The sequence below is a fragment of the Dipodomys ordii genome, unplaced genomic scaffold, assembly GCF_000151885.1.
Source record: "Dipodomys ordii isolate 6190 unplaced genomic scaffold, Dord_2.0 Scaffold105, whole genome shotgun sequence".
NCBI lineage: Eukaryota > Metazoa > Chordata > Mammalia > Rodentia > Heteromyidae > Dipodomys > Dipodomys ordii.
In genome coordinates, this window is record NW_012267321.1 from 1,646,726 (window position 1) to 1,663,087 (window position 16,362).

At 53.8% G+C, this 16,362-nt stretch overlaps 2 protein-coding genes across 3 annotated transcripts; one reads left to right on the top strand and one right to left on the bottom strand.

The window, feature by feature from the left end:
* Positions 1 to 1,512: 1,512 nt before the first annotated feature.
* On the bottom strand, positions 1,513 to 4,868 carry LOC105994168 (kallikrein-2-like). The gene is made up of 5 exons (XM_013027597.1): positions 4,823 to 4,868; positions 4,047 to 4,206; positions 2,777 to 3,081; positions 2,536 to 2,675; positions 1,513 to 1,668 (listed from the first exon to the last, which is right to left on the bottom strand). Exons 1-5 carry the CDS (start codon positions 4,866 to 4,868, stop codon positions 1,513 to 1,515), a joined length of 807 nt encoding a protein of 268 aa, XP_012883051.1.
* Positions 4,869 to 11,647: 6,779 nt separating this feature from the next.
* LOC105994289 (kallikrein-1-like) lies at positions 11,648 to 15,227 on the top strand. Of its 2 annotated transcripts, none has more exons than XM_013027727.1 (5): positions 11,648 to 11,693; positions 12,925 to 13,084; positions 14,073 to 14,380; positions 14,463 to 14,599; positions 15,027 to 15,227. In XM_013027727.1, exons 1-5 carry the CDS (start codon positions 11,648 to 11,650, stop codon positions 15,180 to 15,182), a joined length of 807 nt encoding a protein of 268 aa, XP_012883181.1. In that variant the 3' UTR covers positions 15,183 to 15,227. The 2 variants fall into 2 exon arrangements, with proteins under 2 accessions (XP_012883181.1, XP_012883182.1); XM_013027728.1 differs by having other exon boundaries at positions 14,073 to 14,359.
* Positions 15,228 to 16,362: the final 1,135 nt, after the last annotated feature.

Genomic DNA, 16,362 nt, shown 5'->3' on the forward strand with positions numbered 1-16,362 from the left:
CTGGCCAGCGTCCTGCCAGAGCTGCTTCGGCCTGGCCATCTTCCGCCAAGAGCTGTGCCAAGGGAGGAGGAGAACCTAGCACTCCTTGTTCTGTGGATACAGCTGGACGAATCCCAGGGGCAGGGCCCGTGGCTCAGGGCTCCTCCGTTTAAGTTTAGAGCTAGACAAGAGAGCGTGACCCTGAAGACAAAGTCTCATGTGCCTAAATCTCAAGCAAATTCTTCACCTCTCAAGACCCAGTGTCCTCTGAGCTGTCAGCACCATGGGCTTGGTTCATGTGTGTGTGTGTGTGTGTGTGTGTGTGTATGTGTGTGTGTGTGTTGGTTGTGGGGCTTGAACTGTGGGCCTAGGCGCTGTCCCTCAGCTCTTCAGCTCAAGGCAAGCACTCTACCACTTGAGCCACAGTGCCACTTCTGGTTTTCTGAGTGGTTTTTTGGAGATGAGTCTCATGCCCTTTCCTGCCCGGGCTGGCTTTGAACCACTATCCTCAGATCTCAGTCTCCTGAGTAGCTAGGTTTATGGGCGTGAGCCATCGGCACCCTGCTCATGTGTTCTTTTCAAACATTCAGAGCACTCTGATTCTCGTACTCTCACACCCAGAATCTAGTCCCACAAATCTGTTTGTTTTCTCACAATAAAATTGTAGGGTTCCACATATAATAAAATCTCAGGGTTCCACGCAGTCCCCTGCCTAGTGTTCTTTGGTCCTGACACAGAGCAGTGGAGACCATGTGTGCTGAATGCCAGGGGAGAGGGAAAAGAGGGAGTGAGGGGGAGAGAGGGAGAGGGGGAGAAGGGAGAGGGGGACGTAGAGGCAGCAGTGAGTGGTGCAGAGGAAGGGATATAAGAGGCGGCGGCTGAGGGGCCTGAGGGTAAGGCTATGGCACACAGGGCTGTGAGTTAGATTGGTGGGGTCCTGGGTGAGGCTGTGTCCTGCCTTATCCTGGAGGACTCAGCTCATCTCAGTGTGGGGACAGCAAACTTGCACTCAGATGCCTCACAGAGAAATGACCACTGTCTCTGCCTATGGTGTCCTGTGGGGGAAATGCACACCAAGAATCCCACGGGCAGACCGCTGGCTCCAGATGTGGGACCACAGCTCTTCCCAGCTCACAGCTGCTTGTGCCCTTCTGTGGTCCCTATCTCTTCAGTCTCCTTTTCTCGTTGTTCCCAGGTCAGCATGAGCTGAGATGTCCTCCTTCCCTCCCTCCCTCCCTTCCTCCTTCCCTCCTTCCCCCTCTCCCTTCCTCCTTCCCTCCCTCCATCCCCCCTCTCTCTTTTCTCTCACTATCTCTTTCTCCTCCCTTTCTGAGACACCACGTAAGCATTGGTGGGCACATTCTTTAGTTTTAGGGTTCATCCAGCTGCTACTCAGCCCTTCTGCAGCAAAAATAGCTCAGGAACAACACCCAGGCCTTGAGTTCTAGCCCCAGGACCAGGACATAGCCACACACCAGAGGATATCAGAGCTTGCTAACATTCTGTTTTAATGGTGGATGGGCAAGGTGGGACTTAAGGATTGGCCTCCATGGTGTCTACGATCCACTTCACATATGATTGCACTCGGGTGAAGATGCCCGGGTAGCCAAAGACGCCACACTTGGAAAGGCCCCACGATGCTACCCCTTGGATCACGCCATTGCAGACCAACGGTCCTCCAGAGTCACCCTGGGAGGTGGGGGAAGGGAGAGAGAGAGAGAGAGAGAGAGAGAGAGAGAGCGAGTACACATTCAGACATTGCCCCTCCAGAGCAAGAAGATGGGGTTCTGGCAGAGGGTCCTCCTCATTGGGAGGAGACATCAAAACCCAGCTCCTAGCCAGGCGCTGGTGGCTCATGCCTGTAATCCTAGCTACTGAGGAAGCTAAGATCTGAAGATCATGGTTGAAAGCCAGCCTGGGCAGGAAAGTCAGTGAGACTCTTATTGCCAATGAACCACCAGAAAACCAGAAGTGGGGCTGTAACTCAAAGTGGTAGAGGGCTATCTTTGAGCAAAAAAAAGAGGTCAGGGACAGGGCCTGAGTTCAAGCCTCACAACTGGCTAAAAACAAACAAAAAACCCCAACGGGGCTTCATCAGGGATGGGGGAGCCAGGGCAGCACTGTTGCCCTCCCTCCAGCCCTTGCTTCCTGCAGCCTGGTCCCCACACCACCACCAGAGGGCACAGGCGAGCCCAGACCTGGGCCTTGCCCTGCCTCGGCCCCTACTCACTTTCTCTGCCCCTTCTGCCCCCTGACCCAGTTGTGCGGGCCCCCAGCTGCCCCTTGCCCTCTGGCCCTCTCCCTGGGTACCCAGGCCTGCGGTGCCTCCTTTCCACTGCTTTGGTTCTTCCCTGCCCCTTAACTGTCACCCCCTGAACTGCTCCATGTCTGTGGTGAGCTCCCTGTTTCTCTCTGTGTTCCCATCAGAATGGATCAGGACCTGGGACAGCACCGTGAGTGTGATCAGTAATGGTGACGTGCTGGATGGAGGGGTGGGGCAGTGAGGTGTGCCAGGGATGGGGTAGGTGGGTGCTGAGGACATGAGGGGCGGCTTACCACGCAGGGGCCTCCGCCCTCTTTCTGGAAGCCTCCGGCGCAGATCATGGTGTCTGTCACCTTGCTGCTGTAGATGTGTGTGCACCACTGGTTATTGAGAAGCTGCAGCTCTACGCACTGCAGTTTGTATGTTTGCACGTCTGCAGGGTGGGGAGGAAAAAGGCTGTGGGCACCTCGAAGGCTATTTTATACGTCTATCCCACCCCCTCCACCAGTGAGTGAGGGTCTGGGAGGCGCTTACATGTGTCCGGGCCCTGCTGGATGCTGCCCCAGCCCGGCATGGTGCACACGGTCCCCTCGGCTGGCCTGAAGAGCGGCAGCTCCAGGAACTGCACCCCGCTGGTCATCCTGGCTGGGTGCAGCAGGCGCAGCAGCATCAGGTCGTGGCTGGGGTCCTGGCTGGGGTCCTGGCTGTGGTCTAGGGTGTAGTTGTTTACCAGACTCATGTTGTACTGCGGGTGAGGGAAGCTGGCATTGACGGGGATGTGCTGACCCTCTTCTGCAATGTCCAGCAGGTTGGTGCCACCCAGCCAGGCAGTGTAATTGCTATGGGAAATGGATGGAGGGGGTGAGGGTGGAGGAGGAGCTGGGGTAGGGGCCTCACCGGGGTGTAGAGGGGTCCCAAGGAGAGACCGAGAGGAAGTGAGGGAGAAACAGAGGGAGGGGGGAGGGAAGGACACAGCTGAGGAAATCAAGTCAGCGTGAGGGTGGTGGGGAGGGGTGGGGGGCTAACAGGAAGGGGAGAGGAGGGTGTGAAAGGCACAAAGAGATAAACAGAGCTACAGAGGTGGAGGGTGAGGGAGCAGGAAGGGGGGTGAGGAGACAAAGCGCATGTGAGAGACACAGCAGGAGAAGGGAGGGGAAGAGCAGGGCAAAGGTAGGGAGGGGAGGGGTGAGGGAGGAGGAGCAGGGCCTGAGCTGCTCAGCTGCAGCCAGACTGGACTGAGGGCTTCCTAGCATGTGGGGCTTGGCTTGAAGTCCTAGGTGGGGTCCCCACCTCGGGCGCCCTTCTTCCCTCTCCTTCCTCCTCCCTCTTCTTCCTCTCCCAGGCTTCCCTGGGGACGTTTATTCTTTTCTCTGGGGTCCCTCTTGGGCCCATCCTGGGAATCTGGCAAGTAGAGATGGAGAGTAACTGAAACAGACCTAGAGGGAGATAGATGGGCATGGACCCGTTGGGGGGCTGGATGCAGGGAAGGCCACATGTAGCGACACAGGTAGGAGACACGGACACAGACAGACAGATGGGTGATGTTGAGATGGGGAAAGGAGAGAAAGAAATGGAAGCACAGTGGTAGAAAGACCCAGGCAGAGCCAGACCCCAAGGGACCCGGAGAGGCAGCGAGGAGGAGAGACGTGTGAGCCCCAGGCATGGTCCTGGAGATGGTCCTGGACTGTAGCTGCCTCTCCCAGGCCACGGGGCTTGGCCTGTCCCCTCCCTCAGGTGCTGGGCCCCCATGAGGCTATCCAGGCAAAGCCAGCCCTCCACTCCCCCTTTCCCAGGCCCCACTCACTCTTGGATGCAGTGGGCGGCTGTGAGCACCCACTGGGGGTTCACCAGGACGCCCCCACACTTGATCTTCCCTGAGTGGACTAGAACCACCTGCCACGGCTGGGAGTGTTTCAGGCATTCCCAGCCTCTGACGATCCTGGACTGGATGTGGGGCGTGGCACCTGTGGGCCCAGAATGAATCAGGGGAGTGGGAGAGCCACACTGTGACCGGAGGTCAGGGGTTGGAGCGAGGGCTGCTGGGAAGAGGGGACGGTTGGGGGGCACTTGGTTTTGCAGATCTCAGTGGGGAGGGCTTGCGACGGGGAGGGCAGGGATTTGCCTGGGCTTGTAGGGTGGGATTCTGAATGGACTCCAAGTTCAGGATAGAGTTGAGGGCTGAGCAGGACCCCAGACGTCACCATGGCAACGTGGGAATTCCTCAGTTCCTGTGACTCTCCTCAGGAGCCCAGGTCCACATGGGGATACTCTGGGTTCCAGAATATTCCTCTGAACAGAGGGAGTTGTTAAAAGAGTTGGGGGACTCCAACTGTTAGCACAGGGAGAGGAGAAAGTTCCATGGCAAGTGGGAAGAGAGCCGGGGCCTGGTGATGGGATGAGGACCGCCAAGGTTCCAGCATGTGGAGAGACTAGGGAAGGACTTCTGGGGGAGCCTGAGAGTGGGGGAAGTGGCTGGAGACCAGTCTGGGGAGGTGGGCAGGAGAGGGCTAGACTTCTAGAAGGTAGGGGCCCTGGGACCACAGGGAGCCTTCCCTCCCTCCCTCCCTCCCTCTGGCTTACCTGACCTCCCCAGGGACAGAGCCCAGCACAGGACCAGCACCCACATGGCCGTGGTGGTGTCCGTGGACAGTCAGGTGCTGAGCTGAGAGCTGGGGAGACTTTTTAAAAGCTTTTATCCTTTGTGGGCCCCTCCTCTGCTGCGCTGGCTGCGTAGAAGCTGGCTGAGGCTCTGCCCAGGTTCTGGGTGTGGACACCCCCCTTGGGCATTAATGTCATGAAGGGCACAAAGAAACGAGGCACACCTGGTGTCTCCAGGGCACTCCTCACACTGGAGGCTTTCCCAGAGGCGAAGCCCCAGGGGGACAGAGACTGTGATCGCTGCCAGCCAGGGAACATATCTCTGAGAGCTGCCTGAGACATAGCACCTTGGTACCCCCTCCAATACTTGCACTGAAGCTGTGAGATGCCCGCATCCCTGCACCTCACAGAGTCAAAGCACAAGACCTTTATCTTTTCACCCCATTCTTGAAATACAGTGTCATAGATTCTCAATAAGTGGCTAATTCCAGTTGTTTCTTCAAAACTAGATCATGTGCTCCAGCTGCATGAGAACTCCATAGCGTCTTCTTTGAAATTACCTAGAATGATGGACTGGGAAGGTGGCTCAGTGGTCGAGTGCTTGCCTTGCATGCATGAGACCTTGGGTTCGATTCCTCAGCACCACATAAGCAGAAAAAAGTCAGAAGTGGTGCTGTGGCTCAAGTGGTAGAGTGCTCACCTTGAGCTGAAGAGCTGAGGCACAGTGCCCAGGCCTAGAATTCAGGTTCCACAAATTACAAAAAAAAAAGGAAAAATTACCTAGGATGAGGAACAAGACCAGAGTGCATGCAGATACTAACAAGTGGAGGCCAGGAAGACGGGGGTAAAACTGTGGGATATTTCTGCCTGGGAATCTGAGCTGTATCTTCCTATAGGTGATTGATGGTGTGTGGAGTGACGAGTCTCAGCCTGAGGCCCTGGGTCCCATCTCCACAACTGTCCATATCCACAACTCAGCCCCAGCCCAGTTCAACCCAACCCAACTCAACTCACCAAAGCCAGCTCACACCAATCTACCCAACTCAATTCACCAAAGCATCCCCACACCCATCAACCCAACTCAACTCACCAAAGTATCCCCACACCCATCAACCCAACTCAACTCACCAAAGCTAACCCCACACCAATCAACCCAACTCAACTCATTCATCACAATGCACCCCACTCAATTGTATAAAACTCAATTCACCTCAACTGAACACCATCTAATCCAATGCCATCAGGACAACTCCAGCTCAAGCTAAAAGCTCAACCTAACCCAACCCAATTTAACCTAACCCAACCCAACCCAATTAACCCTAACTGAACTTAATCTACACTAGCCCAACCCAGCCCAAACCCAACTTAACCTAACGCATCCCAACCCAACTAACACAATTGAATCCAACTCAACCTAACTTAACCCAGCTTAACCTAACACAACCAACCAGCCCAATACAACTTAACCCAATGTTACTAAACTCAGCCTAACTTAACCCAACCAACTTAACCCAATCCAACCTAACTTAATCCAATCCAACCTAATCTAACCTAACCTATCCTAACCTAACCCAATACTAACTCACGTCTTACACATACAAACATCAAACTGTAAACATCCATAAGTGAAGTGATAGAAATTAGAGTCAAAAGAAGGGCCTCATGGAAGGCTGAGATCCAGAAGATAGTGGTTCAAGTCCGGGCCTGAAAGAAAGTGTGTAACTTTTGGACTTTTGGCCCATTACTTCTTGAGTCCACGATATCCACACAAAATCTGCACCTTCTTCTGCCATCATAAGGAACTGGGTAGGCTAGAGGACACAGATCAGATAGATGATGAGTGTTGGGGTAGGAACTGTGAATTGTCTGTAGGAAAGGCGGAACACGCACACTGCGTGGCTCTGGGAGGAAGGTCTTCACCAGCCTCTCATGTTTTTTTATGACTTCAGAGCAGCAGCAGGAGCAGCAACAGCAACCATCTAACGTATTTGTTGTTGTCTATCAAGAAGGCGTGGCAGCAAGTGTCTTACAAATGGTGTGCCTACTAGAACAGCTGTGTTTAAAGTTCGGCATGGTAAACACAATGTGTCCCTTATAACAGACGTAATGTTTAACGTCCAGTATGATGGTATAATATGTTCCTACAGGCACAACTTGTTTGTGCTCAGGAAACAAAGATACTATCTTCTACTTGGAGAGATAGGAGGCAGGGATGTGCAGCCTCCTCTCCTTGTAAGATGGAGGATTTTCCATCCGAGGTGCCTCCTCCCGTAGAACTCACCACTGTGTGGACAGAATCCTCCCCCATTGTTCTGATCTCCCCATAAGATTCAGAGGTAAGGGGGAATTAATTAAGGAAGATGTTGCAGGATATGAAATAACTGTTAAAATATGAAATAACTGTTAAATAATGAGGTAGAGATTCTAAAAAAGAACCACACAGAAATCTTAGAAATAGGAGAATGGAAGATGCCCTTTTCCCCACATCTCTATGAGTCTTAGATAAAGCATCCGGCTTCCTCCTTCTACTGACTGAGCAGAAAAACACTTGAGAATTGTGGATTCTCCAGAATTGTGAATTGTCCAGAAAAAAAACCCCAAGAAACTTCACCATCAAACTGTACCTTAAGGGACTTAACAACATCTATAGAATATTTTACCCAACAACTGTAGGGTGCATCTTTTTTGTTTTTCTCAACAGCCCATAGACTTCCTCTGAACCAAATCACATTTTAAGACATAAAGCAAAGTTTGAAATAATTTCCTGTATCTTTTGACAGGTCAGAATGGAAGTAGAAATCAATAACAAAAAGTCACAGAAACTACATATGTAGGTGAGACTGAACAGCGTCTTTTAGAAAATTATCACTGGGGCAAGAATGCAAATGCAATCATGCTATTCAGTAGACACTATGGGAAAAATGACCTATGTGACTTATGGGCAGGGATGGGAGGGGAAAAACTGGGGGAAAGCAAAGGAAGGGGTGACATTGTTAGAAAAACGGTACTCATTACCCACTTATGAAATGGTAACTCCTCTGTACAACACCTCTATAACAACAATAAAATTGTATATAAGAAGGATTAAGATTGAAACACTTCTTTTGATTAAAATAGAAGGTAGTTACAAAAACCGTCAGTGGGTTATTTTAGAAATAAAGGAAGAGATGTAAAAAATTTCCACAGAATCAAACATGAATGAATACACAGCTTAGCAGAATGTAAGTTCTAAGTTTGTGCAGTTTAGAGTTTGTACAGTACTAAGAGCACAATTTTGAGCTACAAGTGCCTACATTAAAAAAAAAATCGGGTGGCTCAGTGGTAGAGTGCTTGCCTCGCATGCATGAGGCCCTGGGTTCAATTCCTCAGCACCACATAAGCAGAAAAAGCCAGAGGTGGTGTTGTGGCTCAAGTGGTAAAGAGCTAAAGAGCTGAGGGACAGCGCCCAGGCCCAGAGTTCAGGCCCCACAACTGACCCTAAAAAAAAAAAAAATCAGAGTGGTTCACAAATAACCTATTGATGAACTTTAAGGTCTTACAGAAAGAACAAACACAATGTTAGTAGCTGGGAAAAATCATAAAGAGAAGGATAAAAATTAACCAAATGAGAAAAGAACAACATAAGAAGTCAATGAGATTTGATTCTTTGAAAACATAATCAATATTGGAAAAAAATGTAACCAGATGAACCAAGGAAAGAGACTGAAGATATGTCAGAAAAACAATTCACATAAGTACCTTGCCCTCCATGTCTGAGGAACTCAACCAATCAGATATGGCCTTATAAACAAAAAAAGGATAGTTTTCTGGGAGAAGAAAGAATTCTTCCTCAAGCAGGGAGCTGGTGGTTCACACCTGTCATCCTAGCTACTCAGGAGGCTGAGATCTGAGGATTGTAATTCAAAGCCAGCCCAGGCAGAAAACTCCATGAGATTCTTTTTTTTTTGGGTCCGGTTGTGGGGCCTGAACTCTGGGCCTGGGCGCTGTCCCTCAGCTCTTCAGCTCAAGGCTAGCACTCTACCACTTGAGACACAGTGCCACAGTGCCATTCCGGCTTTTTTCTTTTTGCTTATGTGGTGCTGAGGAATGGAACCCAGGGCCTCGAGCATGCAAGGCAAGCGCTCTCCCACTGAGCCACCTTCCCAGCCCTGTCCATGAGACTCTTATCTCCAATAAACCACTCAGAAAACTGGAAGTGGTGCTGTGGCTCCAGTGTGAGAGTGCTTGCCTTGAGCTGAAGAACTGAGGGACAGCACCCAGGCCCAGAATTCAAGCCCCACATCCAACCAAAAAAAAAATCTTCTTCCTCATGTCTGAAACACACATCACTTATCTATATTTTGCAACTTAGATTGATGCTACAGGGGTGGAATTTTGGGGGGTAAGCACTCTACCACTTGAGCCACAGTGCCATTCCGGCTTTTTTCTTTTTGCTTATGTGGTGCTGAGGAATCGAACCCAGGGTCTCATGCATGCAAGGCAAGCACTCTACCACTGAGCCACCTTCCCAGCCCATGACTCAGTTTTCTGTAACAATATCAGCACTGAAAACCCATGACAAACATGGAGACATACACAATATTACCACGGGGAGGGTCCTAATGAACAAGAGGCAAAATCCAGAAAGTCACATGTAGAAGACCGTGAAATCGATATTTTTAACATTAATAACTACAATGAGATAAGACAGTAGCTCCTAATTGTTCTGGCCAACATGGAGAGAAGGAAGACAGATGAGTTCAGAGCTTCAGAATCCAGCTCAATGGCATAAAGAGTTAAAGTTTCTGTGTCTGTCCTGAAGAAAACATTCCAGTTTCATAGACATGGGGCTGAGGTTGCTGGAAATCAAACCCAGAATCTTATATTTCAGTGTCTGGATGGCAATGGATAAATCAGAGTTTGCTGCTAAGGTGAAGGCACTGTAGGGAACTGGACTGAAGGCATATGGAAGACTCAGATGGTAAGAAGCGGATGGAGGAGGTCTGGGATAGAAGATGGAGAGTTGTCCTACCAAAGATCTTGAGGCAGGTGCATGTAGCCTGTATCTGACAGGCTATGGGACACACTTGGCCTTTATCTTGGGCCCTCCAGGAAGCTGGGCTGTCTTGATTTATGTAATTCCAACCGTGGCAGCAGGATGAGGGTGTGGGGGGGAAAACCGGTGATGGGAAATTTTCTTTAACAGTAAGTAGGAAGAGTTTCTGTCTGGAATAATCCAGAAGGAGCCAGCAAGATCCAGCTTTTCTTGAGTACCCAGCTTTGTTTTCTGCCTCTCATCTCCATTTCCAGCTGGCAGTGCCCAACTGTTTGCGAAGAACTCTTGAAGAGTTTGAGATTTTATTGACTTGCAAACAAATCAGGTAACATCCCATGGTCTGAGAGACACAGGTGGAGCACAACAGATACTGGGTCCAGAGGCTTTCCCGCTCCTGGCACAGTGGGCACTGTGGCATTGCTGACTACGTGTTGCCCCTCTCAGCCCCAGGTCAAATAGAGACCAGGAGCTTCCAGGAAGATTTCGCACGTACAACAACTTGCCCCAGTGGTAAGGCATCAGAGATGAAGAGTCGTTCATCTTACAAGGGAAGGAGGCAGCGAGCAGCCCTGTCCAGGATTTCTCCTGCTGAGAGATAGTATCTTGCTGTCTGGAGCACAAACAAATTAGATCTGAAGGAATACCTCATGCCATTATACTGGACATTAAACATTGTGTCTGTTATAAGGGACACATTGTGTTTATCGTCATGAACTTTAAACATAGCTGTTCTCCTAGGCACACCATTTCTAAGACCACTTGCTAAGTCTCTTTGGTAGCCCACAACAAATACATCATCATCATCATCATTTGTTATTGTTGTTGTTGTGATTGCTCTAGAGAAGCAGGAGAGGCTGCTGGAGACCTCTCTCCATGCAACATGCATGTTCCACCTTTCCCTACAGGATAACTCCCTCGTCCTTCCTTAATGACCCTTGCCCATCTGATCTGTGTCCTCGGCTCCACCAGGTTCCAGGTCCACTTCTCTATGACTGCAGGAGGAAGATGGGGGCTTGATATGGACATGCAAAATGTGCCCTTGTGTTGAGGCATATGTGTGTGTGTGTGTGTGTGTGTGTGTGTTGCTGGGCTTCAAGGAGACAGAGTGCCATGAACCACAGTGTAGAGAGTGGGGACCCATAGGAGGAAGCCACCAGGGTCCCATGTTCTGTGGTGTTGCATAGCGCCCTGTGTTGGGCAGGCTGGGCTCTGTGTGGCCAGCTGTAGCTGATAGCATGGTGCTGGGTCTACAGGCATGAGCCATCATTCCCTGCGTTCAAGACAGGGGAGTGGAGGGGTTCATCATGGTGGTTCCCACGTGGGCCCCACCAGGGGAAGCTTGGATCCATCTCAACTCCACAGGATAAAGGAAATGAGAGCCCTGGCTGCCTGTTTGAGGGGACTTGGGGCGGGGGTGGAGCCTTACTTGGAGCTTTGTGTGTGTATGTGAGTGTGTGTGTGTGTGTGTGTGTGTGTGTGTGTGTTTGTGTGTATGTGTTGGTTAATCCTCCACCCTCTGTGTCCTCCCCTGCCTGGCCTTTATTGCTCTACAGACCAGAGCAAGGCCTGGCCTGGGCGGACCCTGGACAGGGCCTGCAGACAACTGGTCCTTCCTCCATGGTGGGGAGGGAATGGGGGCGACATTGGCCTCCAGAGTAGGGGTGGGGCCTGGCCAGCACCAGGTAGGGGTGGGACTCTGAGGGACAATGAGGGCCTTTAAAGGTTCCACAAGGTTCCCAGTTCCTAGCCTGCCCCTGGACGCCTCTGCCATCATGTGGCTCCTGGTTCTGTGCCTCATCCTGTTTTTGGGGGGGACTGGTGAGAGCGTGGGGGGCCTGTGGGAGGGGGCTGAGGTCCTGGATCCCGCATCTTCACTCCTGTAAGTCTTTCTCATCTACTTGAGACTTCAGCCCACAGACCACCCTAGACCATCGACCCCCCCCCCGCCCCCCCAGGGCTCCTCTGCCCTGGAACCTTCTCCTCTCTCCAGCCAGAAGCAAAAGGGAGGGCTTGGGCCATCTGTCTGTCTCTTAGGAGTTTGCCAATGCTTCCAAGGAACCCCTAACCCTGGATCCACTGCCACCCCTGATTTTCCTGTGACCCTTGAGCCTGTGGCTCCCCCAAATCTCAGCACACCCAGTGTCTTTCCCACCCCAGCGGTCAGTGTCTTCCGCAGGCTGATGTCACCTCATCTCTGACATCCCACAATCCAGCGGACCATCCTGCTCCCCACACTAACTGGTGGGGATCACCAGAAGGCTCCCCGTCTCACATGGGGAAGTCCGCAAATATCCTCCTTGTCCCACGCTCTGCTCCATGCAGAGCCCCAGTCTCCCCCCAGCCAACACCCCCAGACCCTCCTTCCTTCTACAACTCATCCTCCACAAGCTCTGGCTCTCCCCACCTGCATACTGCCCCCCATCTGCACAGCTCTGGTTTTCTGGGACCCAGCCAGGGCCTCCTGCTGCCCTCCTAGGCACCCCAACATGTGATTCCAACTCCCTCCTCTCCTGTCTCCTTGGTGGTTGGGCCTGACTCAACCCCATTCTCTGTGCTTGTCTGAGAATGCCCTCAAGTTTCTCTAGTGCTCAGGCCATGAACCCCATCTCCCTGAGCAGCGCCCCTCGCCCTCCCCCTTCAGGACCTCTGCGCATGCGCCACCCATCCCGACCACAGCGCCCCTGCGCATGCGCCGCCATCCCAACCACTGTCTGTTCTCATAGCCCCATCACCCTGACATGACCCCTCCAGGACCCGTCTTCCAGCCTTGGCCCTGCTCTTGCCCTTGCCGTTTGACCTGGGAGCCCCGAATTCTAACTATCCTTGCCTAGCTGACCACGTCTAGCCCAATCCAGAGACCCACATCCCAGATGCTGTGGTGGCATCGTCTGCCCAGGCTCCTGGGTCTCATCTCCCACTCAGGACCAGCCGCCCCCGACCCTCAGGTCCTTCCTGAGACCTGGGGCTGCATCCCCATGTACCCAGCCCAGGCCCTGCACCTTCTTCCCGCATCAAATCCTGAACCCAGGTCTCCGCTGACCCTTTGCAGGTGCTGCGCCCCATGTCCAGTCACGGATCATCGGAGGCTCAGAGTGTGAAAAACATTCCCAGCCCTGGCAGGTGGCTGTGTACAATTTTAACAGAATCCAGTGTGGGGGTGTCCTGTTGAACTCCCAGTGGGTGCTGACAGCTGCCCACTGCTTCAGCGAGTGAGTAGGAGCCCGCGGCCGGGGGAGGAAGGCAGCTCCGTTCCAGGAGAAAGCAGCTAGGGACTTTCCAGAACCCTTCAAGCCAGGCTGGGGGCTGAGGGGCTAGGGAGGGCCTGCAGGGGTGCTGGACAGTGAGAGGGAGCGCTGGGTGGGCCCCCTGTCCATGCCCCCCACCCCCGTGTCTGCCTCTGTCTCTCCATGGTATCCTTGGGCGTCTGTCTTTCTTCCATCTCTCTTGGGTGTGGTGTCCCTGCCTCTGTCCCCTCTGTGTCTCTGGGTCTCTGCCTCACTTGTCCTCCTCTTCCCTCTTTGCTGACCACACTCCCAGCGTGGACCCCTGGGCACCCCTGAGAAAAGGAAAGGCTGTTCTTCAACTGTGTGAGAAGGAAGGTTTTCCCTCTGTTCCCCCCATCCCTTCTGTCCACCCTGCAGAGCCTCAGGGGAGCCTGGAGAGGCTGGAGCTGGGTGAGAGCAACTGAGGGAGGAAGGAGAGGGAGGAGAGTGGAGTAGGGGTGCAGGAGCAGGGCTCTGGAGGAGGGGACAGACCTTGGGCTTCAGGCCAGGCCCTGCTTGCTGGGAAGCCCTCAGCCCAGTCCCAGCTGTGGTTGGGCAACTTGGGCCCTGGCCCTCCTCCCCTCACCCCTCCCCTCCCTCTGCTGTCCTCTTCCCCTCCCTTCTCCTCCTCTGTCTCTTTCATGGCCTCTGTCTTGTCTCCTTCTCATCCCCTCCTTCCTGTCCCCTAGATTCCCACTGTCCCCCTCTGCCTCTCACCCTCCACCACTGTACCTCTATCTTCTATCTCTGCCTTTCCCACCCTTCCTCCCCTTCTGTTTTTCCCCTAGCTGACTCAACTTCCCTAGTGATGTCCATGTCCTTCTCCTCCGTTTCTCTGCCTCTGTCTCTCGTTGGGACCTCTGTACCCCCTGCCCCAGGGTCCCTGCCCCAGCTCCCCCTCCATCTTTACTCCCTCCATTACCCCCTCCCCCAGCAATTACCAGGTCTGGCTGGGTCGTCACAACCTGTTTTCAGATGAGGCCACGGCTCAATTCGTCCACGTCAGCGGCAGCTTCCCGCACCCAGGCTTCAACATGAGCTATACTGAAATACACCACCGTGTTCCAGGACTGGACTACAGCCACGACTTGATGCTCCTCCGCCTGAAGGAGCAGGTCCAGTTCACTGACGCTGTGAAGCCCGCCGTCATGCCCACCCAGGAAGCAGAGACAGGCATGAGCTGCATTACCTCCGGATGGGGCAGCATCACCACTGGAGCGAGCATTCTGGATATAAATAATTGTAAGCCAGCCTTGGGGTATGAGGGAGAGTGGAAACGCCCTGGTGGGGGAACTAACAGCCATTTTTTGCACCCTGGCCACAGTCAAGTTCCCAGATGACCTCCAGTGCCTGGAGGTACAGCTTCTGCCGAGAGAAGATTGTGAAAAAGCGCACCCCCAGGAAGTGACAGAGTTCATGCTGTGTGCAGGGAGCTTGAAAAATGCTGTAGACACCTGTGTGGTAAGCGGCACCGCCGTGGGGTCTCTGTGACTTCTCCATCATGGTTTGACCTTTCAGCCCCCTGGGGTGGGCTGGGATAGGAGATTCAGATTCCGAACTGGGGTCCAGGCATAGCTCCCACCCCCCAATGCCTCTCTTCCTGAACGCCCATCCTGGCAAACACTGCAACCTCTTCCACACCACAGTGTCCCCTGTGGCTTGTGTGTTCTGCCTGGTCCCAGAAAGCTTCCTGGGGGTGGGGGTGGGGAGAAGGGGGCTGGGAGATGAGTTGGGAGGGGAGGGCCACCCAGCTGCTCTGGCCTCTCCAGCTGGACCCTGTGGCCTTCCCCTGGGGATCCCCATCCCCACACCTCCCGCCCTGTGTTGGAACCCTGTCTTCAGGCCTGGTCCACAGACCTTTCTCACTGTCTTTGATTCCTGTTCCCAGGGAGACTCGGGGGGCCCCCTGGTCTGCAATGGGGTGCTGCAAGGCATCATGTCCTGGGGCATGATCCCCTGTGGTGTCCCGGAGAGCCCGCCCTTGTTCACCAACATTTTCAAGTACAAGCAATGGATAGAGGACACTATGACCAACAACCCCTGAACGCCACCTTCTCCCCACTCCTAGTAAAGCCAAATACGCATCACACCAGTGTCTCCTGTCTTTGTCTGGCTTTCAGACCCTTGCCCATCCAGCGGATCGCAGTCTGCCCTGGCCAGGGGCAGGCAGGTGGGGAAGGGCACAGGGCTGTGCCGATGTGGACTACCAAAGGGGAAACCGAGCCTGGGACCCTTGGGGCTAGCCGAGGACGCCCTTGGGGTCTGGAGGTGCTGGGCAGGTGGCGGGAGGGGAAGTGAAAGGGGGCGGAGGGTTGACAGCAAGCCACACCCCCGGGGCGGGGCCTGCTCCCTGGACCAGGCTGTGGACAGGAACAGATGGTAGCTTGGGGGCGTGGCCTGAGCTGGCACAGGGCAGGGCTAGGCAGGTGGGCGTGGCTGGAGTGCCTGCACAGGGCGTGTCCGGGCCAGGCATGTGGGAGTGGCTTGGGAGCCGGACACCTGGGGGCTTGGCTAGGAGTGTGGGCGTGGCCTGGGAGGACTGACAGCTGGAGCGAGGGCTGGCTAAGCTGGGGGCGTGGTGGAGCAAGGCGCGCATGTGGGGCGGGATGAGTTGTGTTGGGGCGGGCCGTAGCTAGGCGTGGGGGCGGGGCCTCACAAACTAGCCAATGTCCAGGCTCAGTGAGACCTCCGGGGGGCGGACACTGTGAGGACCCAGTGGGTGGTGGCAGGATGACGCAGGCAGATCCTGGTGAGGAAAGGTTAATCTGGGGGAGGTGGGAGGTCAAAGGGGACTTAGAAACCGTCCTGTCTGCAGATTCTTCCTGCTCAGTGAAGGGGGACACAAGGACCACGAGGTAAAAGTGGAGGAAGTCAAACCATACCATTGTCCGCAGTCAGGGACTCTCCCCAAACCACCTTCCTCGCCCTCCTGACTTTCTGCTCAGTGTCTTTGGTGAGTTCAGTGAGCAGCTGAGTCCTCCATGGAAAGGCCCATCCTGGGCTTGCTCTTGCTGTCCTGGCTGGAATGGGGGGAGTCGATGGGGGTGGAGCTGGGCCATGGAAGGCTGGAGGTAAGGGTGAGGGTTGGGGAGAGCAGCTAGGGCCTGCTGGCCTGAGTAGAACCCAGGTGTATTCTCACAGCCCACTGCTCTGTCCTTCCAGACTGCATCTCTTGCCAGGCATCAATGGCTCATGCCTGTAATTGCAGCTACTCAGGAAACTGA

Excerpts from the sequence above, each read along its gene's own strand:
- LOC105994168 (XM_013027597.1), bottom strand. The coding sequence starts at position 4,868 with ATGTGGGTGCTGGTCCTGTGCTGGGCTCTGTCCCTGGGGAGGTCAG. Across the intron at positions 4,207-4,822 it reads TCTGTCCCTGGGGAGGTCAG|GTGCCACGCCCCACATCCAG; the intron begins GTAAGCCAGAGG and ends CTGGGCCCACAG. Across the intron at positions 1,669-2,535 it reads AGGGCGGAGGCCCCTGCGTG|GGTGACTCTGGAGGACCGTT; the intron begins GTAAGCCGCCCC and ends CCCACCTCCCAG.
- LOC105994289 (XM_013027727.1), top strand. The coding sequence starts at position 11,648 with ATGTGGCTCCTGGTTCTGTGCCTCATCCTGTTTTTGGGGGGGACTG. Across the intron at positions 14,381-14,462 it reads CATTCTGGATATAAATAATT|TCAAGTTCCCAGATGACCTC; the intron begins GTAAGCCAGCCT and ends CCCTGGCCACAG. Across the intron at positions 14,600-15,026 it reads ATGCTGTAGACACCTGTGTG|GGAGACTCGGGGGGCCCCCT; the intron begins GTAAGCGGCACC and ends TCCTGTTCCCAG.